General features: G+C 37.3%; 1 protein-coding gene across 3 annotated transcripts in view; it reads right to left on the bottom strand.

The window, feature by feature from the left end:
* insc (INSC spindle orientation adaptor protein) overlaps positions 1-26,078 on the bottom strand; it is a 67,217-nt gene that overhangs the window by 15,208 nt on the left and 25,931 nt on the right. For all 3 annotated transcript variants that reach the window (XM_028451701.1, XM_028451702.1, XM_028451700.1), the window contains exons 3-7: positions 14,646-15,012; positions 13,586-13,638; positions 13,381-13,504; positions 12,246-12,359; positions 254-379 (exon numbers count right to left, since the gene is read on the bottom strand). In XM_028451701.1, coding sequence (XP_028307502.1) covers positions 254-379; positions 12,246-12,359; positions 13,381-13,504; positions 13,586-13,638; positions 14,646-15,012 — 784 coding nt within the window. The remainder of the gene's footprint in view (positions 1-253; positions 380-12,245; positions 12,360-13,380; positions 13,505-13,585; positions 13,639-14,645; positions 15,013-26,078) is intronic.

The raw sequence follows: 26,078 nt of genomic DNA on the forward strand, positions 1-26,078 counted from the left end.
GGGTTTCTGGGAGAATAACAATTAAAATGAAGACATAAAGAACCACATGTTGAGAATGACTGACTTAATAACAGTCGCTGATAATGTAGTGGGCTGGTCTGGAGTCACAGAAAATGCCAGGGCTGAATGCAGGGCTGCTCCAGAGTGTTTAGTCAGCATAAAGCTGTGGTTTCTACGGTTTAGTGGTAGCTACACCATGCAGAGGACAGTCTATCACTGGCCATCAGTGAGTCGTGTGAATGATGTGTTTTACCTTTTCCAGCTGGTTGATGCCTTCCTCCACACAGCAGATGGAGGCCACGGTCCTCAGAGCGTGAGCGTAAAGGTCTTTAAATCGGTCCTGCCTGCAGATCTTGAACAGCGCCACCACAGCTCCTTCCTGCACATGTGGAAAGAAAGTCTATTTATTGGCTATAGGTGAACCCCAGGGGTGAACTGGGACAAAAGTTCATCCCTGGCATTCTGTGTTCAGACCAGTCCACTACATTATCAGAGACACCATGTAGAAGTTAAGTCAGTGATGCTCAACACGTGGCTCTGTATGTCTTTTTCATTATTATTTTTTATCTAATACATAACAAAACTATATAAAGCAATCATTGCATTTTTAAGATTTTAGCTACCTTTTGCTGATAAATAAATATCCCTCCTTTCTGTTTTACTATGTATTTTACCTATTGATCCATCTTTTGTCCTTTCTTTAATCATTTTTGTGACTTTTCATCCTAAAATACTATCTTTTACTCAATAAATACCACTTGTTTCCTTTTTTCCCTACATTTTTCACTATTGTTTGCCACATTTTGCCCTTTTAAGCTACCTTTTGCCACTACATACCACCTGGTTCATCTTTTTTTTGCCCAATTATTTGGCAGTCTTGACTGCTTTTTGGCCATTATTGGTCGCTTTTCACTGTTTTCTTACCACATTTTTGTCCCCTGTTATTCAATTTTTGTCACTTGCATTGGAGGGAATTTATTAAAAAGAAGAAACTTGCACCGCCTCATAAGTCGTCTGATGGGTCATGTCAATTTAGTTTATTTCATTGGATTTTGCAGTTGTTAGTGGTGAAGAACGGGGGTAGGACTTCACAAGCATATGATTCTTTTTATCCCTTGTCGAACTAATCAAGTGTATTTTGCTATATTATTCGTTGTTTTCATCCATTTTTGTGTTTGTTTGTTCAAAATCAATAAATAAAATAATTCCAAAATAAAAAAAACGAAGCAGGCTAAAACGGTTCCCATCAGGACAATGCCCAGTCTGCCGAATGGCTAGTCCACCCCTGGTAGACCATATTGAATAGTGCCTAATGAGCCACTTGGGAACCTAAAGCTGAGTCTTTGACCTAATCTGATGAGAATTAAACTGGCTAATGACTATACTTAGCTTAGAAGTTTTATCTTTAGCATGTGTCACCCAGCTGCACATATTAGCATAGCATTGTGTGCAAGTTGTTTTGGAGTCATTGTCCTGTATGTCATTCTGCTACAGCTGACCCACATCCGAAATACACAACATTCAATATAATGCAAGGGTTTTTTATGATGTTACATTACTTTTAATCGTGTTAATGCAGTTTGAGCAAATTGCCCCTAAGCATTACTTGGTGATATTTCATTTAGCCCGGGCTGAGTAAAACCATGTGTTTGAACTATAATAGGTTTATTCCACCTAATAAAGCGTCACACACAGTTGTCTCATGTCTCTCTGCATGTGTATGGTTCCACGTTGCAAAAAGCTGCACACATTCACCTGTTTTAAGGGAAGTTCATGTGGATCTAATTGGGTGCTAATGCTGTCCTGCTGTTTAAAGAGCCCATGTTTAGCTAAATCGACTTTTCTGTGCTTTAAACATCATAAAGGTCTATTAGGGCTTCATACACATGTCCAAAGTGTTTTTTTCATTGATTCCATCAATCATAGAGGATGATTTGCTCCTTTCTTACTGCAGGGTGCGCCCAAACACCTCGCTATAATTTGTTGACGCGTTCCCACTTTGGTGACGAATTTGACGCGGCACTGATCTCTCTGCCATGATTGACATGTAAATAGACACTCCCACGAAGGTGAGCATTTCAGCGTCCTTCGCACAGTGCTATGTATGTATTTTCTACAATCTATGTATGTATTGGTGAACGCCCCACCCCCACGCTCTGTCTCGTGTTTATAAAGCAGCATGAGCTCGGCTATGGAGTGGGTGGGAGGAGGGCGGGGCGGGCCCCCCCCCCGGCCCTACGTCACCGTGCGGGGAAGAGGAAGTCAGTGTCCCGTCTACAGACACGCCCACTCGTGAATATGCATAAGTAGGCCACAAATCAGCCTGTTTGTGTAGAGTTGTTCAGAAAGTGACTTTTCAGAGGCTAAAACGCTGGAAAACAGGTGAGTTTGGGAAAATAAACCTCAAATACTATGTTTTTGGGGTTCTTAGAACAAATGGGTGAAAAATAGCATGATATGGGACCTTTAACAGTCCCAGTTTGCCTCTGCCTCTGCTGAGCAAATGTCTCTAAACTTTCAACGCTTCAATCCTACTAAAAACCAGAACACTCTGTGCTTTTCCAAACTCATCAACAATTTAAATGTCTTTACGAATAGTTAGAGTTATACAACAGACTAAGTGCACACGCCATAAATGCTCTGTGAGCAATGAGAAGATTACTTGTGAATTGATTGCAGGAATGTTTGGCCATATTCATATGTTTCAACTTGGTTATTAAAATTGCCTGGTCATGGAACAAATGCATTAGGAGACGGAGTAGAAAAATATTATTCATTACAATCAATTTACAACACTTATTATCCAAAACTTAGTTTTTAAGAGTATTGGGACTTACTGTAATGCTGTTCCTTTTGGCAGTAACCAGTACTTTGATACATTACGTTTTAAATGAATTAGCATACCATTACTGTAGTGTGTGTTGCTGTTATTCTTAAATAGATTGTTGAAGTCATTCATTTTTGGCCGGCTGCGATGTAGTTCTGTGGCATACTAACTGTTTCTATTCACACACGGATATGCATTGTGGGGGCGTGTTTGTTTACTTTGGCTCTGATTGGATGAGCGTTATATCCAAACGCAGCACAAATGGACTAGTGTGGGTGAACCCTGAGACGAATTCCTTCACATGAGCATATTCCCACAAAAACAAGAACATTGTAGTTAAACGTAAGCGGTGTCTGGCCTCCACCTGTGGAACTACGACTACACTAGAAACTATTGTGATTCCAGCCACTTCATCTATGTAACCAGGCTTGTGTAACGTAATATCTAACGATGTGTCTGTGAAGGTATCTGTCATATTGAGTCTGGTATATTAGTTGATGTAGCAGGAATTCAAAGAGGTTTCGTTAGTTCTGAAACTGACTGAGAGTCTAGGATTGATACTGTGTGTGTGATTAGCTTTGATCGACATAATAAAGTATCAGTTGACGCATTCGTACCAGTGTGTGACGTGAAGTCAGGGTTGGGGTCAGTTACAATTGTAATTGCGTAATTGATAATTCCATACAATTATGGCATAATTATAATCATAATTGTAATTTTAAGAATCTGTCGCCGTTGTAATCAAAATTTAATTGTAATTGAATTACAATAATTAGGGCTCCAGCACAACAGTGCGTAGGACCCTAATGTAATGCACCTCATTTTTATTATTATAAAGGGAAGGAAATGTCAGTGAATTTTCACACTGCAGTAGGGTTAGGATATATATACATAAGGCGCACCGGACTATAAGGCGCACCGGTTTGTTATTATTATTATTATTATTATTAATAAGGCGCATTGAGCGAAATAAAATAGTCAGAAAAGTCAAACTTTATTCAACTCATTAACAATAACTCTCAACATTGTTCAGGTTTAACACATAAAATACAGAACAATACACTCACTTCTTCAGCTCAGTAAGTTGAAGCACAGTGGATAATTTCATATATAAGGCGCACCTGATTATAAGGCGCACTGTCGATTTTTGAGAAAATTAAAGGATTTTAAGTGCGCCTTATAGTCCAAAAAATACGGTAATTGTAATTGACTTTCAGGGGAAAATTAACAAAAGTCATCAACATCCCCCGCCAGATTGGTTCTCATTATAACACAAGCTTTTCCTAAATGTCCTAAATCGAAGAACTTAGATGTATACATAAGAAAATATTATCACATCAGAATATAAAATGACTAACTATCTTAAACAGTTTCTAAGAAAAGCTGTCCCCTTTGAAGATAAATTGAACAGAGTAAAAAAAAAACGACACAAGGACAATAACTTCAGAAAAAATAATTGCACACTTCTCCTTTTCGAACTCCATCAAGGTATTAATACCCTGAAGCCACACACTGAATGTGGTGATCCTATCTTAAACAGTTTCTGAGAAAAGCTGTCCTCTTTAACTTGGACGGACACGTGGGCGGAGCTCAAACCTATATCACACTTTGTGGCGGGGGATAATAATTTATTTGTAATTAGAAAAAATGCTGATTTTCATAATCATATTTGAATTGTAGTTGTAATTGAAAAGTGTAATTGATTCCCAACCCTGGTGAAATCCATTGAAGGGAAACTGTGAAGTCGATCTAAAGACTGTATTGTTCTCCATACAATAACAGTCGTGAAATTAAGGTTCTAAAGGCAAATCATTTCATCAAAGTTACGTAAACATCACTTTTCACAGAAACAGTTTTTGATTTTGGTAATCAGTGATGTACCTAAGTTACTTTTTTAGTGAGGTAACTATTACTGATCGTGTGTCACTATTTTTCAGTAAGTAGCACAACACTGTGTTATGAAGTAACACTGCATTTTAGGTAGAAAACAGAGTTTATAGCAGTGGTTCATAACCTCATTGTACTGTATGTACTGAACCTTGCAAGTGTAATGGTAGAATTATATGCACATAATAATTCTGAGCTTATAGATGCCAATATAGATATTTATGGTGTATAAATCTGTGAATGGGTTTGGTCCAGAATACATCAGTGAGATGTTAGTCAGGTATGAACCCAGCAGGTCTCTCAGATCTATGGACACAGGTCAGATAGTGGAGCCCACATGGTGATGCTGCTTTTAGTTGTTATGCTGCAAAGAAGTGGAACAAACTGCAGCAGAGCTGAAGTCAGCATCACATGTGAACATTTTTCTCGAATGCGTATGACTGAGGGGGAGATTTTTAGTCATGTTGTTGATGATGTAATGTGTTTGTTGATGATTTTAATTGATTTTACTGATGATTTTAAATGTTCTTATTGATTTTAAGATGATCATGTAAAGCACATTCAGTTGCCTTGTATATGAAATGCACTATACAAATAAATTTGCCTTGCTTTTATATATGTATATTTCTCCCCAGTGTTATGTTTTTTTCAGCGATTCTCTCCCAGTGTCAGACAATCCCAATAACAAAGTTCTTACAAAGTTATTCTTAGCCAATAGCCTTTCTCCCCAGTTTTCCTTATCTTTCCCTATATTTGCTGTTACTGTGTTATTGCCACTTTTCATTTTCCTCTTCATCTCTACCCTTTTCTTCATATGCCAGAGCTCTGGAATAAAATCCACAAAAGATCTTTTGGTCTATTTTGAATTTATTTGTATATTTGTGTATGCTCGAAGATTTCCATAACACAAGCTTCATCCGTGCTTTCACCCCAACCCTGTAATTGGATAAATAAACTATGATTTCTTTAAAACAAAGGTATGTATTTTATTCAGACACTTACACACATAAACCTAGGCCAATTTTTTTGCTTAGTATAAAATGCTTTTAATTATTTTTTCTAGAGATTAATATGTAAAACTAAAATGTAGCTTTTCTTGCTAAACTAAATTATCATGGGATTTACTGTGTGTCTTGATCCCTATTGAACCCCTGAGACAAACTCAACAAACCCCTTGAGTTCAATTGAACCCAGGTTAACAATTAGCGCTTTATAGTTTACTTCAGTAAGTTTTTAGCATTGATAATGTCATCAGGTTATGGATAATAATGTCTTTCCGTCTCCCAGTGTCAGCTCACGTCTTAAAGCACGTTTCATTGTGTAAAATGTAAGATCAAATTGCTCCCTCAGAACTGGTCTGCCAAGACAATCAGAGCCAAATGCAGCTCTCTGGTTTTAAGGGTTCAGGAGACCTGAAATGACCGACAGACTTGGCTAGGATTACTACAAGCCTGCCAACCCCAGAAGAGAACCCACTGAAGGGCTCGAACCATTCATCTTTTCAGATAAAAACCAGCCAAAAGATACATCTTTTATATGGAAAACGGAGCAGGAAAAAGAGATGATCTGCCAGCTGTAGTGGCTGACGTTGTCTGTTGGATTACAGACGGCCATAAACAAACAAAAATAATTCCTGTAACCTCGTGTGTGCGCTGAAGGAGCCCCGTGAAAAACTTGTAGCAGGTGTTGTGTTGTGTTGTGTTGTGTTGACAATGCCGCTAGCTCAAATTACCAGGACGATGAAGCCTTTTTCACCATTATCCTAATAAGGCCATTATACTGGGCTTCCGTGCCTCATACGCTGCTGAGGCCATGCTGCCAGGGCTTGGAGTGGTTAATCATCCTGCCCTCTACCCTGACCGCTCCTCCCCGCTCGCTGCCTATGTAATATTACTAATATTATTAGTTCACCACACCAGCATGAACTGCCAGCACTGACAGTTCTCAGAAAAACTCCAGAGAGGCAGGTCTGATGATAGAATTTTTTTTTTTTTTCACACTGATACAAAAGGTTCCCTAATCAAATATGTGCAAAATAATAATCAGCAAAAAAAAAAAAACTCCCGAGCTGGAGTGCTAAAGTTTAAATAGTTTTTACAGACGATGAAACCACTTTGCAACAATAATGTTCTTGGTTTGAATGCTGGTTTCAATCAGTTTCTCCTGTGGTTTGTATTATTTGTGCATTTAAATAAATGTGTATGATTTTTTATAGCTTTTTTGTTGTTGTCCTATTCCTGTATATATGCTGCTATGACAACCAACTACATCTATTTTGGGCCCAATAGAATGTTCTCATCTAATCTTTTAACAGGTATTATTATATATATAATATAGTATCTCTGAATATGAATGTCAGTTAATCAAGCCGTCTCAGCTATTAGGTCCATGCAGACAATTGAAGGGAATTTCCTTTTTTACCAAAAACAAAAAAGCATACAATAAACGTGAAACTGTGTGTTTATTTCCATTTATTTGATTATTGAGGGTGAGTGCTTTGTTAAAATTCATTTTGCCCTTTTGATCCCTCAGTTACAGGTCATATCACTACCTGCCCTTTATGCATTTTATTTATTGTTTCATTTTTTATTATGGGAGATTTTTCTGTCGTTTTTTCAGTTTGTCAAAACCTCCACTATGTAAACTAAAAATAGACTTTATCAATGAATGATCAGGATGTTTTGTTTTATGGTAATAATCTTCTATTTGTCACAAAAACTCTGTCTCCCCTTTTCTAACCCTTAGAAATAGATTGAGGGAGAGATAAAACAGTCCCTCACAGTTTGTCAGACATTTCTATCTCTATGGTGAATATGCCTTGTCGTTGTTTCCTCTGATTTCCTCTCAGTTGTTAAACCTGGTGACTATTACATCCCTTGACTTCTCGTCTCATCCTTTAAATGTGGCACACAGCTTCACACCAAGGGTAATGGTTTATCTTTTCACAGTTTTTTGAGTATTGTGTTTGCAAAGCTAATTTAAGCTTGTCTTTTGAAAGGTTGGTTAGCTAAAGGCAGTTTGTTCACATTGCCAGAGTATTGGAGCGTTCAGTGAAGTTTTGGTGGCGGGAGGGAAATCCTAAGGCTTGTAAACATCAGAATGAGTAAAAAGACTATTCTTGGTATAATATTCATCATGAAGAGGTAAACATATTCCTTAGCTACCCACACAGCTCCAAAGACAAACTGACTGTGGCCCATAGCCTGAGTTATTGTGGTGTGACTCTCTCCCACACTACAACAAGGACACACATATCAGGAGCCTGCCGACATGGACACGTCTAGATCAGTATCCACTATTTATCACGACAGTCGGTTAACACTGGAATAGCAAGCTCGCGTGAACATCACAACACCGTTATTGTCTGGCAAAGCAGCTGCTGTTTGATTGATGGAGCAACACGTGACTCTGTCCTAGTGGAGCGTTCTCACTGCGTCCATTTAGTGTGTCAAGTTTGTTGCATCCTCATGTTGGATGTACTTTTTCTCTAGTTTGCTGTAGAGAGTGACAGAAATCCTTTTTTTTTTAATGATTTTAGTTAATCACAAGTTGAATACAGCTGTGTAGAATTTTATAGGCTTCAGTTAAGTCATCTTCAGGGGTAGACTGGCCGTCTGGTATACTGGGCATTGTCCCGGCGCCGTTGACCCAAAGTGGGCCGGTCCGATCCGCTACATTTTTTTTTTTTTTTTTTTTAAGAGCGAATGGAGGCAGACATGATAACAGGGGGCCAAAAATGCTCCAAAAGTGGCAAGAAAAGAGTGTAAAGTGACAAAAATGGGCCAAAAGCAGTAAAGAATGGCCAAAAAATGGGCTAATAAAGAGGAACCAAGTGGCATTTAATGGCTAAGAGTAGCTTTAATGAGAAACATGTGGCAAACAATAGTTAAAAAGGCCAAAATAGTGGAACAAAAAGAGGCAAAATGTATGGAAAAAAGGAAACAAGTGGTATTTATTGGGCAAAAGCTAGCATATTTAGATGAAAAGTGGCCCAAAAATTAAAGAAAGGACAAAGTGTCAAAATGAACTTGCAAAAAGTGACGAAAAATAGGAAAAAAAAAAAAAAAAAGATATTTATTAGCAAAAAGAAGTTCAAGTTTAAAGAAAGTGTTGGAACTTTTTGAAAAGGGGCAAAATGGGACAGAGGAAGTTGCAAAATGGCCAAAAGAAATAAGACAATAGAATTAAGACACGAAAAGCCACTTGTTGAGCATTACTACTAGCAATAATGGCTTCTTCAATAATGTAGTGGGATGAACTGGACACAAAATGTCAGGGCTGAGTTTTTTTTTTACATCTTTTACAAATCAATAACGACAATGTAATTGTCTTGATATGTATCTAATGCACTGTCGAGTACAATGACAGACTGACAGTTATTACAATAACCTGCTTGTCATGAGATTATTTTTTTTAAAGAAGCTAATGGGTTTCTGTGGACCAGTAGATATAAATGTCTCTAAATTTCTTTGGCACAATAATCAATTATTTACTCCTGGACCACTTTGCTACAACAATGGTTCATGCCTTCACCTCTTCCTGCATCAATACCAAAGTCCTGATCAGGGTCACCAACAAAGCTCTTGACAGACTCTAATAATTGCAGAATTCTGCTGCTGGGGTCCTCACCCCAATTAAATAAAAAAAAAATGAATTAATTTAACAAAATTAAATCAGTGTTTTTTGCCTTTATTTATTGTCATATATATTTATAAAATGTGTTCTCTGCATTTGACCCATCCCTGAGGGGCAGTGGGAGCATTTGGGAGTTAAAGGTCTTGCTCAACATCCCACATTGATGGCACGGGTGAGATTCGAATCGTTGACCCTCCGATTACAAGCCACCACTCCCCTGGTAGCACATCTGATCACAACCATCATCATCCATCTTCTCTGGCCCCCGGTCAGGTCCCGAATCAAATACAAAATCACCTACAAATCCATCCACGCCCTTGTCCCATCAGCAGCCATCTGGACATCTAAAGGCTGAGACACATCCATTCTAATGGCCAGAGAAACTCTTATACAGGGTTCCCACGGTCATGAAATTCCTGGAAAAGTTATCGAATTTTAAAAAAACAGTCTTGAAAAGTCATGGGATAATTTAACTGTTTTGGAAATATAGCCTAAATCCAACCTTCGCTATTATTATGGGACGTTAAGCTAGTCTCTTAACCCTAATGCGTTCACACCGAATGCGTCTTCTGCAGCACCAAACGCGTCTGCCGCACGAATCGTTTCGCAGGATCAAAAAATGTCCCCATTCACTTCAAATGCACGTTTGAAGCAAAGCACCGCCCACCAGCGACACATCCAACTCGGTGAGTTTCACTGCCTGCTGAAGCGAGGAGCTGCGCTCCTTTTTCTCCTCTCACAAACATTTTGTGTGATTAGCGGCTAATGCTATCCTAGCTCAGTGCAGACTTTCAAAGATGAAAACTACAGAGATAACTTTTACCTTTCACGAATAACAGAGTAGTAGCGATTTTAATAGTGTACACAAGAAGAAGAAGAAGAACAAAGTGAGTGGCTTTTTGAGTCCGGTAGCCCAGCCTAAAAAGTGTGGGAACCCTCTCTGATTAACCAAACACTCTTGTTTCAGGAATTTAAAAACCAAAAGTAGCTGGAATATCTGTGTATGCTCATGAAAAATGTCTACTTTTCACACAGAGACCATGACCTACAAGAGTTTAAACATCCATTTTTCACAACGTGAGGCAATAATCCAAACATTGCACCAAGTAGAGTCCAAATGATGAATACCTAGCTTTTGTGAGGTTGCACCACACAGATCATTATTGGCATCTTGCCACTGAAAGATGCTCTTCTAGGCTGACTTTCAACTCTGTCCGGTCATTATTTGTCAAGCTTCTTTAAAGAAACAGTAGCGATAGAATTATATAAACAGCAAAAACTGGACAGTGTTCTTTTCCTGTGAATTATCAGGAATGCTTTTATGTATTATTTTCTATTGTTGCCAAATGTTTGCCACAAATCCCCAATTGACACTGATTCATTAGTAAATGTGTCCTTGCCATTAAAGTCGATGTGGTGGGTGTGATATTATGAATAAATCTTTCTCTCTCTTTCTTCTCAAATACGTCTTTCATTTTCCCAATGGGAGATGTCACGGCCTCCAACCATCCTGTATCCATTACACATTGTTATCCTGGTTTAACAATGTACTCCACTTATCTGGTGCTTCAGCTCTCTTTCTCTCTAGAGCCATTATCTACAGTGCATTATCCATCAGCAGCTAAGGCATGAGAAAGCAGGTGGATTTAGATCCTGGCTAAACAACTTAACTGCGAACCACAGCTGTTTGAAGCAAGTGCACTTGAAGAAATTACGAAGACAAGATGAAAAAGACTTCAGATGAGGATCAACTCAACTAGCTGTTATGTATGTGCCATTAATCATCTATAAACTCAATCATTGTAGATGGCTTGCGGGTACATTTTGTATTTATTAGCAGCCAGTTTCCTTTGAACATAACTGCTTTTGCCTGCGAGCATCTGGCAGAGGAATGATAAATGTTAAAGACACCTGAGTAAACTTACAGCTGTGATCGGTGCTCAGTCCTAATGGGAGCTGACAGTAGTGATCTCACCACTGATCATGTATGTGTGTGTCTGTGTGTGCGTGCGTGTGTGTCCATGCCTTTTTCCAGTTTTATTAGGGGGGTTTAGAAAAAAACCCTGAGATTCTGTCCGGCCTGTCCTGTCTTCTCTCATAGTAATTTATAAATGTACGTAGTCATAAATCATAATAATTTTATATATATATATATATATATATATATATATATATATATATATATATATCATTATTTTTAATCGCAGTAACAAACAATTCCCATCGTATCCCATCGTATTTTTATATACTTGCAATAATTGGGTATTGCACAATTCCATTGTGCTCTTTTGATACGTGATGCACATGTTTAGCGTTGATCTTTAAAGGTCCAGTATTATGTTATTTTTCACCCATCTCCAATTGTTCTAAGAACCCCAACAAGTATTTTTTATTTTATTTTTTTAGAAATACTTTATTAATCCCAGGGGGAAATTCAGGTTTTTACACTCTGTTTATTTTTTAGGGACAAGCTTCTCACACATGAAACAAACAGGACCTGTAGACATGCATTAATGGAGAGATGTCAGAGTGGGGATGCTTTTACAATGAAGGGAGCGCACCAGAGCAGTGTTGGGGTTCGGTGCCTTGCTCAAGGGCACCTTGGCAGCGCTCGAGAAATGCGCTCTCCAGCTATCAGAACAACTTCCGTATTTTTTTAATTGAACCGGCAACCTTCCGGTATCGAAGCCATGTCGGGCTGAGCTTCTGCCGCCCCAATGTGTTGCATTCACCCATTCATACCTTACATCTGAACAAGGAATATACTATAAAACGAGTAAGTTTTTGCTACCATCTACCAGTTGGGGATGCGTGAATGGTGCTCTTCGTACGTCACAGTTTGTCAAACGCGTCGACCTCCACAAGCGTGTGTTTTATAAATAAATTCATCTCGTACCTTGGCTATGATGCTGCAGAGTTGGGGTCCATCCTGGGTGAGAGAGAGCAGGTTGCTAATGGCGCTGCCAATGGTGTGAACGCTATCTGAGGATTCTATTTGTTTGATCAGGACCTGTAGAGATAAACAAAGTCAATACAAGCTTGGTTTCTGCAGAAATGAGGATTTTTTGATAAAGTTGTCTTCTTTGGATGATCATTCATGACTGTGTTCATGTGTTATTTAACATAAAAATGCTCTTTTAGGCGTCCCATTAACAGTTGTAGGAAAGATTCATAGAGTTTGTGGGTGAGTCCGAATAGTCTCTCTTATCTCCTTTTCTATCCACTTTTCCTGAACCACCGGAAGTGTTTAAGTGGCGGCCATGATAAGGAGCATTCAAATTCTCTTAAAGCTAAGGAGAGGAAGCTCAATGTTTCCTTTATAACCTCCTTTAGTATAGGAAACACTGATGCATCCTTTACAAAAGGAGACCAGATAATGCTGACCCACAATTCCTCGCAACGACAACATTTGAAGGGACACGCTCATCCGAACGCTCACGGAAACTCACGATGACTGAAAACAGAGCACTCGTTCACGAAAAAGGGATCAGAGACATTTCAATTCAAAATAATTCATTCATCTAGGAATGCTTTGTGTGGTTGTACAAAGTTATGCAGGCCTATATCTTGCATAAATGTAACTATTTCATAAAACCATGGTTATTTTGGATTAATGTTGATTTCTGAGTGTGAGCAACCATTCTCACTGTGACGTTCTTTTAGATTCACTTTTGTTCCTCGTAGCCTGTTAGCCTCTTTTCCTTTGATTTACATTCAAACCTTGTGATACTTGAGATTATATTAGCGGAAAGTGTTATATATGCGCTTTTAGTAGTTTATTTTCAGAAATGTGTAGTTTTTTCACCACGGCAGACGTCACTAACCTTCACTGTCGTCGGATTATTACGCCACCTTGTGGAAGTGCGTCTGATTGTCAAAACAAACGTGATGGCCTTTTCCTAACTCCTTTCGGAAGTCCTTAACCCAGTGATGTCATCCACGGCATTAAGAAAAAGTGGATAGGAAAGTTGATAGGAGGGAATATTCTGACGCAGCCCTATTTTCAGTGAGACCACATGTTTATTACCTACCCGGATCTCATTGGCTAAAGCCATGTCAATCATGTTACTGAAGGAGTCGCTAACATCCGTGAGGATCTCATGAATGGCCTCCGTCATGGACTTCAGGAAGAATTCATCATCGGTGTGAAGGCACCTGTTGGTAGAAAGGTAAAGTAAGGGCAAGTTTGGAGAAAAAATCTGGTAAATGGTTATATAATTGTCTTTGTAGTTTTACCTCTCTGTGATATTGGTCAGCTCCATACACTTCTCCAGTAATAACTTCTCATACTGGAACATTCAAAAAAGAAGAAGAAAAAAACATTTAGATTATTTCATTACAAGGGTGTTTCTTTGGTCACTATTGACTCTACTCGTGTGAAGTTTCCTTTATCTTTATGTTGCTGATTGACTAGTGAAAATTGCCATTTAATCAAATCAGTTATTGGTCATGGACTTCTTCAAGCCCAAAAAAGTTTTTAGTTATTTGATTCGTATCAAACTGTATAACTATTCTATGATTTCAAAAAACATTGCATTACATTACACATTTAAACATTATTCTAATCTGTACCAGTGTTCATTTGTCAACTATAAGTTTTCATCATACAGTAGATTTTGTCAAATATATATATTTAAGAGACAATAACTCGACTATTGTTATTTTCTTTGATAAAAAAAAAAATATATATATATATATATATATATACAGTATATATATATCCAAACACAGCCTTAATACCATCCCCTATCAGTTTGATAAACAAAAGTGAAGCTTTGAAAAATGCCTAAACTGTTTAAACTTTATATTTTAGTCGACTATAGGCTTCTCTATAACAGATTTAGTTGACTAAAATCTTAATATAATTTAGCTGACTAAAAGTATACTATAACTGAAATAGTCCTGATGACTAAATTTTGACAAAAACAAAGAAAGAAATGATATAACACACAAAAACACCCTAGAAATACCTACAAATAAATGGAGAAATACACAAAAAAACAACAAAGATATTAACTTTTATTAGGTCAATCATTTCAAGCTCAGTAATTGAAATTCAGTAATTGAGAACGTAATTGTAATTGACTTTCTAAGGATAAAAAAGAATTGTAATTGAAAAAAAAAAGCTGGTCACTGTAATCGTAATTGAGTTGTAATTTAACATGGGTAATTGAAAACGTAATTGTAACTGAAAAATGTAATTGGCCCCAACCCTGGTAATTATATCAATGTTTATAGTTAAAATTGGCAAATTGGACGTACTTTGGTAACAGCTGATCTCAAACAGCGTATTTACCTTCTGCATTTCTGGTGGCGTGCAGCGGGCAGCACTGTACTCGTGCACAAGAGAGCGCACGTGACAGTTTGCCCGTACAGCCGTGCTGTGCACCCTCTGCCATCGTCCCTTCTCCAGTCGCCGGAACATCTTTCCCAGCTCCGTGCTGACCACCAGTGCCCGGCGAAGGAGCGTCTGCAGGTTGTTCCTGGCCACGTGGTCGCCTGCACCGGCCCCCGAGGCCACAATGAGCTCCCCCTGCTGCGAGTCATCTTCTACCCCGATTGGTTTGGCCTGGAGGACACACATGCACTCAACCTCTGTCATGTGGCGCAGGTCTTCCATCCAGCGCTGGACTGAGTCAACCTGAAGAGTCCGTATGCGGGTACTGTTGATGAGATAAGAGCTCATTTGTTAGACTTTGAGGTGTAATAGTGGATTGTCACATTAGTAACAACAGATTTTCAGCTTTGTAAAATATGAAGATTTGAGAAATGTTTTTATATTCGCCACTCACATAATCGCATGTTTGAGATGGGATATTGTTTATTTGTCCCAACAAAGGGGAAATTTAAATATCGGTTATATTCTGTCCAAGAAACATGAAAAGACAATCTGATAAAAGACAGCACAAAAACACATAACATGGGAGGACAGGAGCAGGAGAACTGTGGGGCACCAAAAGGGCGGTGCCCCATATCCTTAGATGAAAAATGAAAAAACATGAGGAAAGGAGAGGGGAAAAAAGGCAGATCCTACACTATGTTCCCTTAGGGGCGCATAGTGTAGGACTAGGAAAAAAAATATGTCATACAAATATGGAATCAATTAAAAGGGAAATAAAGATATAAGGTATTTAATATGCATGTTTAACAATAATGTGCTTTTACATTATGTTTTACTGCTTCATACCTCCACATAAAGCAGGGGTTCTCAACTTTGGGGTCGTGAGACACAAGGAGGGATTTATATTCCAAGAAGAATATTTTTTTGAAAGTTTTCAGCCCATTTTTGCTTATTTTTAGCCTTTTTCTACAACTACACCAAACTCACCATATTTTAACCTATTTTCATCACTTTTTCTTGCCATAGTTTTGCTCCTTTTAATGGATTTTTGCAACATTTCTCCCATTTATGTCACTTCTCCATCCGATTTCAATGCCTCTTCTGCAAATGTTTTCCACTTTCAAGACATTTTCAGCACTTTTAAACCCTTTCCACCACTTTCCCTCCTAATGTCACATATGTTGACCCATTATTGCTTTTAACCTCTTTTCCACCATATTTCATGCTTATTTTGCCAAATTAACCACATTCACAATTTGTCATGCCCATTATTTGCCAATTTAAAGTAATTGTTTTTAAATCCCATTTCAACATCTTTTCCACCATTTTTGCTCACTTTTTACCCATTTTATTTCTGATTAAAATAAGGATTTACATCTTTAATATGACTACTGTATATACTATGGCCAAAATAATAATGAACTTCCTGGATAACAGTGGATATTATTCAGATGAATAAATAAATGTGGTTATCACAGATTCATAGAACAATGGACCATCATTTTGCTGACTTTATGGATGGACCCCAAAAATCTCTCCCCTTTATTCCCCCTTATAGATGGTCCTGTCTCCACATGACTGTTCTTCAATGTTCATGTCTGTGTTTAACCACCTTCAGCTACAGTGGGGGTCCCTGGTCACTGGAACATTTATTTTGGAGGTCGCGGGCTGAAAAGGTTGAGAATCACTGCGAAAAATGATAGTAATTTTAGTCCTGATACCTGTATCCTCACAATTATTTCATTTTCTTATTTGAGGAGCACCAGTTTGATGTGAGCACTAGCATACATTTAATTGGCTTTAGGTATATCTAAAGCCTTTAGTTCCCACATTATAGCTTGTGAATGAAAACTCTTTGATCTTGTCCACTTTAACGTGGATTTTGGTAAATTAGTCACTTCATATCTAATCACAAACTGACTGAGAGAACAAGGCAAGGTTGAGTACATGTGGGACAGGTTGCCAATCCAACACACACCTAACATACATTTACAGATAATCAATGTGCGCACACACAAACTCGTACACACTCGCTCGTAAAATGAATTGGTGTTACTGGCCACACATCAGCCACTGAGCGGCCCAGTAATATATCACTGTTGAATCCATCAGGTAGTTTGTTGTTGATTTTTCTTTTCATTGAAGTTTTAATTTATACCAAATCTTCTCTTTGGCATTGTTTTAACTTATTTTTTTCTTTATCTTTCACCCATTGTATTTTGAACTGGTTCTGGTTTCTGGTATATTTTAGTTGTCACTGGTTTGTGTAATAATTTCATTTTGTTTTCCTTACTAAAGAGATACACTATATTCCGTATCACAATGCTTTATGCGTTAAGTTCTGCAAAGTCATTTATGTCCACAGAAGAGGTGGCTATGAAGTTTCAGATGATTTATTGAAGAGGACTTTAATCATCTTTTCCTCCTACTCAGAAGTACCACGCTTAATCAGAAGAAAATTAGGGAAGTGTTTACCATAAATTCACACGTATGTGCCAGGGACCATGAATGATTGTTTTCACTTTGGTCCGTCCTTTACTTGAAGTCATCTTTCCCTCATAAAAGTACAGTGTGCTTTCGTTGTCTTGTGAAAGTACAGTTTGCTTCTGTACAAGAATGTAAATCAAATATGATCACGTGGAATCAATGCAGTCAGATGAACTCGTTTAAACTTCATGAAGGCTGCTCAATAAACGTCCAGTGAAAGCGGCACTATTTAATCCTAAAACACTACAGCATTCCCAAAATCAATACTGCGTACTCCAGGTCATTTATCCAGGCATAATTGCTGGCTTGTGTGCTTGTTAGTTTAACCCGTCACTCTCCCTTCAGCAACGCGATTGGCCTTAACAACAGGCCTGACTGCAAACACGCCACCTTCCAGGTTCAATCTCTCGTCTGACCCTAATGAAAAGGGAAGCTTAAGGGGGCCATTCAAAGTCCCGTACCGAGCAGGAAGGAGATCCCTGAAAGAAAGATGGTCGATGGCTACAACCTCTTTGGCTTTATCATTATTCCCATGTGAACCCTCCATGCAATGCAGCTATATAAAGTCAACATCCATCTGTTTATGTTACATTAATCATAATAGTCTTTTTACGCTAGCAAATGTGACATTAATCATTCATTGGATTGGCCATACTTAGGTAGGCAACTTTTATCACAGCGGAGCTACAAAGAAGGGATTTTCTGATCTGACAGCCACATTATGAACATTCATATCAGCATTCAGAATAATGACCAAACTGAGCATTAATACAGGGAAGAACAATGTTTGTTTTGTCTTTTAATGTGTCATTTATTGTTTTGTTTCGTTTTTTGAGGTCATTTTGTGTAATTTTTTTTCAGTTTCTGTTGTTATCTTGAAAGTTTTTATTTAAAGTCATTTAGCCTATTTTCCTCTCATTTTGTTTGTTTTTTGTTGTTATGAGCCATTTTGTGATTTTTGAACTTTTTTTTGTGTATTTGTTTCCTGTGTTTTTATTGTCATTTTGTATTTTTGTATTTATTTTTTCCTCACATGGTGTTGTGCGCATGCCCGTGATACAGAAAGTTTTGTTTCCCTGTTCTTTTTATTATTTGTTTCTCATTTTGTGTTTTTGTTGTCGTTTTTGTGTATTGTTGGTAGTTTTTAAATGTGTGTGTGTGTCATTTTGTGTATTTTGTTGTTTGTTCTTTATATTATTCAGTATATTTTTAATGTTATTTGTTTGTTTTTGTTGTCTTGTTGTAAGTTGCTGGTAAAATTTCGTATTATTATCATTTTTGACTGAAAATAAACATAAAATCCCATATTTTTAATGCTTTCATTTGTTAATTTTGCCCTCTCTGTCTCTCTCAAGTACCCCCTGTAGTGCCATTCCATACCCCCATTTGAGAAACACTGCAATAAGAAATAAGCTGTGCATTCTCTCGTTATGTATGCTGAAAAAAACTGAAACAAAGTCAATTTATAGTATATTGTTTATCATTATAATTTTTTAATGCACTCCGACACTGCTTAGATTTCATAAATGAATATCACGATCAATTTTTATGGGCGTCTTCTTGTTTATATCAGTCCTAATGCAGCCAATCGAAACCATTTACGTCAGTTATGTAATATCATCACACGCATCATTGGTGCACACGTCCAACAAACCACAATACGATCTCTCCACTGCAATGGGTGAAAAATGATGATAATAATAGGTTTGTTTTCCAAAGGAGGAAAGAGGTGCACTTCAGTTGGCAGGGAATGACAAATATTTACACGCGGGGCCGACAGGAAGTCATTCGACAGCAGCTTATTATCTCAAACAGGGATCATGTGGAAATGAAGCTGCTGTGCTTTTCCTCCTGTCAACAACCTGAGCAAACTAGGCAGCAGAGACTAGTAGACGTCAGCAGCTTTTCCTGGAGATTATAGCACTTTTTCTTAGAGAAATATCTAATTTTTATTATAATGGGACAATACAAGCAAACATTACAGTGGAGGTTTCTGCAGGAGGTTGTCTTTCTCCAGCTGTTCATATTGTTTTTATTTCACCCACTTGTTTGTAAAACTGTAAGGTGTAGGATAGGTGTGTCAAACCCAAGCTTTCATTTAGGCTCATGGGAGGATTTCATTGATGTTCAAATAAACAAAATAAAATGTATTATTTTTATTATTATTATTATAGTATTTGAGGTTTATTTTCCCAAACTCACCTGTTTTAATATATTATCTAGATATGAGTCACAAGGGGACAAAAATCCAACTCGCCTGTGTAATAACAAGGGAGGGAGGAAACAGAACTTTTTCCAACTTTGTCCCTCTGAATGAGGCTAAAGGGATGTATATCAATAGCAAAACCATTATAAAAAGATTTTGTTATAAAACTGCCCCTTTAACATGATGGACTAATCAATGGTTCACGGCTCCACTAGTCTGGGACACTCGGATGGTCCTTCTATCATATTCTTTTTGCCATTCTGTTCACTAACCCTAACCAGTCCAAACGGATGGCTGCCACCTCTGAATCTGGTTCCGCTGGAGTTTTTTCTTCCCACTGTCGCTAAAATGCTTGTTCATGTAGATCTTGTTGGGTTCTTTCTTTCTTACTATGGACTTTATATTTTGTTCAGTGCTTTGAGATTATTTTCTTATAGTTTTGATTTTTTTAGCTATATAAATAAAGAAAAAAATCACCAATTTAATTCTAGATATATCTCCATCCCTTCACATTTTTTATCAGTTCAACATGACATGTTTCCAGTCATTTTTAATCTCAAACTTGGAGGTACTTATTTTATTATTCATAAAATCCCGTGGAATTCCCACAAATTAAATTGTACATTTTGAGAAAATTGATTTTTTTTAATGGTTTTACACTAGATATTTTAAGTGAGCTACAATATATACACGTTAATGTCGTCAAAACTCATCCACAATTTCTTTATTTGAGATCAAGCTGGCCCCTGAATTACACTTAAGGAATGGACTTAAAATGTTGTTGAAGACTGTACAAAATAATAAAGACAATTAGAAAATACATATTGGCAGAAATTATTAATGTGTGCTATGAAGTTATATATTGTTTTAACTTCAGGTATTTGAAGTTGTATTAGCTGTGTCACTGAAAGGCTGATTCTCTGCATGATGTGATCCATAATGTGATCAGTCCATAAACACCACCTCAGGTTTACAAAACAGAGACTTATGGGTATATAATCAGACCTTACTTCTCTGGGCCAGTATTTTAGCTTTTGTTTGATCAAAAATATGTTAAACAATTGTTGGACAACCACAGAGCAGGATGACAAGGACCAGCTACATTTATGCTAAATTATATATTTTAAATCCACTTTTTGATTGAGAACTGTCTGTCAGAATCAGTTATTTTTATTTATGTATTTTTATTTTATTTAAAAAAAAAAAAAATAAAAAAAAACATAATGCCATACATGTTATTTTTGATTGATACATTTTGGAGATCTATTATATAATTAAGAGGGAAAACTTCACTCAATAGCTTAATGCATACATTTTACACCAATATAATTACCATGACATATAGAAACCTTTAATGGCTATGAACAATTATAGTTTTGCTTAACTTACTTTTACTTTTTTGATCACAGAGTGTTTGTGTACTTTTAGATGTATTAAATATACTAGCTACGTCTGACCTGAAATGATGATTAAATATTTACTATAATACACAATATGTTTTTTAATCAAAATGAAGTAAAAGAAGTGTAACAGATTTCATGTATGTGAGATAGGGCCGGCCTTCCCGACAGGCAACACAGGCGGCCGCCTAGGGCGCCTTCTGCTGGAGGGGCGCCAAATTGCACCCCCTTCATTTATTTTTTTTTTAATAATAATTTAAAATGGTGAAATACACCCTTTACCATCACTGCACATATTTTCTCTTGATTGAATATTAAAAATCTGTAACTATACCTGCTAATCTTCTGCCCATATTTATATTTATTTTTGTTCTATTCTATATAATTCTATTGTGTTGTTTGCACATTGTGTTCTATGGTTTTAAGATTTGTGTTACTACAAAGTAACACTCTTGCCTAGAGCACCCAATGACCTAAAGCCGGCCCTAATGTGAGACGTTTTGATCCCACACGTGAAATTAGCATGAAAACAATCTTCCAAAGGACCTGGGACTTAAAGATCCTTTTGAAAGTTCATATTTATGTCTTCAACCTTTCTTTATTCAGGGTTAGCTTTCTGATGTCTTTGTCACTTTTAGTGTTCCTATGGGTTTTAACTTAACTGTGCGTTGTGTGGGATTTCCATTGATTTTTAAACTTAATTATTTCATCTCACATGTGATTTATGATAAAGCACTTGGTTTGAAAAAGTGCAACGCAATTAAAGTTACTCGCATTATGACAAAGTACAGTACTTTTTTAATGATATGCAAAAACCTTTAAAAAAAAATATTTACTACATGTATGTTTACTCTACAAATCATTGTTCTTTTCCATTGCACCTCTTTTTTCTTAACCTTTGACTTTTTTTTGTGCAAAAGCTGCAGGAAACTCAACCACAAAGAAAAACACAAAGCTTTCATTCCACATAACCACTGCCATTCATCAGATTCATAGGGTGTGAGTCGGTCACTTTGAGGCTAAAAAAAGAAGAAACGTTCACATGGAAATACACTTGAAGTTGACATCACCGAGCGTGGAGTCTGTTTCGCTCATGCTAATCGTATTAGAAGAAGGGAGCACATGGTTCACTCATTATCTTCCTATTCTTTTTCAGTCTACGCTCTAGGTTCTAGAGGTGGGGTACGCAAATTGTCATAGGGGGTATGACAATTGGAAACTAGACTATAAATAGACCAGCAGGAGCCTCCATGCATTGCCACAAATTACACATTAGCCGATGTAAGACTGCCCATGGTTACAGGTAATTATTATTTTATTATCATTATTATCATTTAGTAGTGACCCCATTTTAATATGACTTACTTTTGGAATCTACAAGGACTTTGTTTATTCTTTCTAGAATTAGCTTTTGATCACGTTTGTTGTTTCCAGGACTCGTGCACAAAGTGACAAGATATCTTTATACTGCATTTTATTTGAACTAAATTTATATTTGAGAGAGTGAAAGTATAAAATACAGTTTGTTTTGTGTGTGTGGTGTTATAATTTGAAAAAGAATAATAATTAAAACATTAAAAATATGTTTTTTATCAATATGTATTATTAATATGGTTATTAGGGGGCCAAGCCCGCGGGGCCAGGGAACCGCGTATGTAAGCATACGCGGTTCCTAGGACCAGCGGTGCTAGGAACCCTATTGTTATCGTTCCGATTATTATTATTATTATTATTGATACCTTTTATAGTTCCGTTGGTAAAAGTGTTGCTGCAGGCTAAACCGTGCAAGGTAGGGTGGTGCCCTTTGGAGGGTGGGTCCAAAACCCCCAGGGGACCTTGGATGCAAAAATTCACATATATCCGCCTGCAGGTGGCGCTATAACCAAGGTCAATGCGTTTTGGCCTACAACTCCTAGACTGTATGTCGCACATTCAAAAACTTCATATGGACAGATTTCCTGAGTAGCACTGAATCACCTGGGCTAGGCCACGCCCATTTCCGTCTAAACTTTTGTCTGAGCAAAATCGCAAAAACTGGAAAACCTACTTTTTAGAATTACTCCTTGGAATTTTGTCCAATCAGCGTGAAACTTGGCACACTTTTTACTTTTTGGGGACATGAAAATACAGGCTATATTTTTTGTCATCAGAATATGTGTTAAACTAAATCTACAGAATACACAAACATTTATACAAATTATAAAGTACAACTGAGTATGCCACAAAACTTAGAAATATACAAAACTTTACTCAATGAAAAATGTTTTGGTGTGAATGTGTAGCTACAAGTCCACAGCACTATGAACTACATGGCCAGTATAAAAGCATCAGAATTGAAAAATAATGTAAAAACTGTTTATTTTAATTGAGGGGTATAATATTTCAATTGTTAAAATCGTCAATGTGTTTTTAAGCAGCACGACTTGTATTTTAAAGTAAAATAAGGTTACTATACTGTAATGTTTATTTAATTTGTGTTTACAATGGGATTTTTTTTGGGGGGGACACGACCCCTGCACCCCCCACCATGATTTGCGCCCCTGCCCCCATTTGTCCATCCACAACATTTTGCTCAGAATACTGTGAAAAAAGAACAATAGAGCACAATGATGGAATGAAAGTGGAATTAAAATTCATGGAGCTAACAGAATTTAAACACAAATTTGACATAAATTGTTCATTGAGAGATTACTAAAAAAGTGTGCAGTGCAATACCAATTCCCTTTTGTTGGAATTCTGAGGAAAAAAATCTGAATTCTAAATTTAAAATCAGAAAAATATCAGATTTTTTACCTTAAAGTCAGACTTCTCACTTTAAAGTTGGAATTCTGAGAAAAATGTCAGATTTCTTAATTTAAAGTCAGAATTCTTGAGGAAAAAAGTTATTATACTATGATTTTCATGGTCTGACCCAACTTAATAACTCAGTTCAACACAACAATTATTTTTATAAACATTTTGTTTATTCATTTGTTCTTTCATCTTTTTTTAATAAAAGTTTCTTCCTGCATTCAAAGGAGAAAAGAATATAAAGAGAGGAGAGAAGAATGTTTTAAATCATCATGGGAGGGGATAGAGATTAAGAGTCAAACTTGAGGTTTATTTTGTTCTAATGTTTGGTTTTCCTGGTAAACCACTGGTGGATTCTTTTCCATAGAGGTTTCTTTTTAGCGTGTCTGGACCGCTCTTCTTGTAATTCCACATCTTTGGCTTTCAGTTGGTTCTGTGCTTCTACCAGGGCGTTCTCCAGCAGGGTCACCTTTTCTTTCACCTGCTCCTCCAGACTGCAGTAGGTCTGCTCCTTTGACTTCACCACTTCTAACATGTTGGCGTTCACCTCCAACAGTTGGTCGTGTTGATCACTTCGACTTTTGAATTTCTCCTGCACCTGCCTGAGATCGGCCCTCAGAACGTCCTTTTCAATGTTCTGCTCATGGAACTCCTTTCTGGAAACATCTAGAGCCAGTATGAGTTGGGCCAGGTCCCTGTCTAGTAATTCCATCTGGTACGTTTTATAGAATGACTTGTATCTCATGTCTTCACATGTGATACACCCTGGTGGTGCTTGGTCAGGTACCAGTGTGCAGTCTGGTTCACAGGGACTCACTGGTACGGTGGCTGGTGGATGGTTCACCTGGTCATCATCACCCTTGTCTCCAGGAGATGATGGTTGGTCTCCCTTCATCTCCTGTGTCTTAACCTTCTTCCTCCGAGGTGGCTTTGGCGGGTGGAATGACGCCCCTCTGAATTTGTTAAATAAGGGCTGAGAATCCCCAAAGTCACTAAAAGTAACGTCTATCGCTGGTTTTTGATCCATCATCAATGTTTCAAGAAACAAAAGCAAGAGAACGTTCAACAAAAAAGTGGAGTTTTTAGAGCTTTGAGCTGTGTGTGCTACTCTAGAAGTATCCAGGGACTTTCAAGTCATGTTGCTTTCATCTCCTGTGTTTGTTGTCATTTCTGTTGCCATGGTTACAATCAACACAACATTCTAAATGATGATTTGCTGCTGCTTTATTAACAAACAATAAAATAATGAAATTAAAGAAATCTAAACAGGGCTAAGACCCCCCCCCCCACCAATAAATAAATAAATAAATAAAAACTCAGGTGAATTAAAAGTTGATTTAAAGCAGGATTTGAAAGTCTCGAGTGCGGGGGCCTGTTAGACGTTGGAGGGTAGCTTACTTTACAGCAGGGTTTCTCAAATGGGGGTACGTGTACCCCTAGGGTTACGCAATGGCCCCACAGGGGGGACTTGAGGGAGAGAGTGGAAAAATAACGAATGAAGTGTCCGTTTTTGTCCCCCCCCAGGCATTAGATGACTGGAAATAATAAAAACTATAGAAATAAATCTATTCGGAAGCCACTAAATCTATTTTTTAACCTATGTGGGGTCACCTGAAATTTCTGAAAAATGTAATTACTTTTTTGTAATTATTTTTTATTATTAAAACAACACAATCTTAAACAACTGTATTTCTATACTTTCACTTTGTGAATATAGTTAAACTAAAATGCAGTAAAAATAAATACATATATGAGCTCAAACATGATTGAAAACTATCAAAATAGGGTCACAATCCAAAAAAGGTTGTTAACCACTGCATTAAATACTGTTTATTTCCACTTATTTACTAAGTTAGATTCTTTAAAATGTGTGTTTTCACTTGTTCATTTCATCATTATGCTATATTGTTGTTTTTAAATAGTTTTCTATGCAAAATGTTGTAGTCGAACAAAGGGGGTACCTATATAGAGTCGCATCTTCTGACATAGGCCACGCCCACTCCCACGGCATATTACTCTTTGTAAGTCACTACACATCAAAAACCTTCTTTTTCAAATTCCTCCTTGGGGTTTTGTCTAATCAGTGTGGCACGTAGAGTCTTCAGTTGGACTTGATCTAAAGTTGATAAAATAATTTTGTTGGCTCAAAATATGCGCGATCTGTTGCATATCTTTGTCAAAATAAATGCTAACAACACCAAATCTGAGATCCTTGGTTGGCATGTGACTGTGGGGGCATGAGCAAAGTTTTTATAATTTATGCCACTAGGGGGTGCTGCAAATACGGGAAATTTATATCTCTTAAATGGCAAGACCGATTTTTACCAAATTTGGTGGGTATGACCTTGGGTCGCTCCTGGGGCCGTGTTCAGTTGAATTATTATGTTGAGGGCTGTGAAATTTACAGGGTACATATATAAGAGTATACAGACCACCCATACCAAAATGTGCACCTTTAGGTGGTGCTATAATGGGTGCAGATGCATTTTGGCCTGTAACTTTCAT

Source organism: Gouania willdenowi, chromosome 6, assembly GCF_900634775.1.
Source record: "Gouania willdenowi chromosome 6, fGouWil2.1, whole genome shotgun sequence".
Lineage (NCBI taxonomy): Eukaryota > Metazoa > Chordata > Actinopteri > Blenniiformes > Gobiesocidae > Gouania > Gouania willdenowi.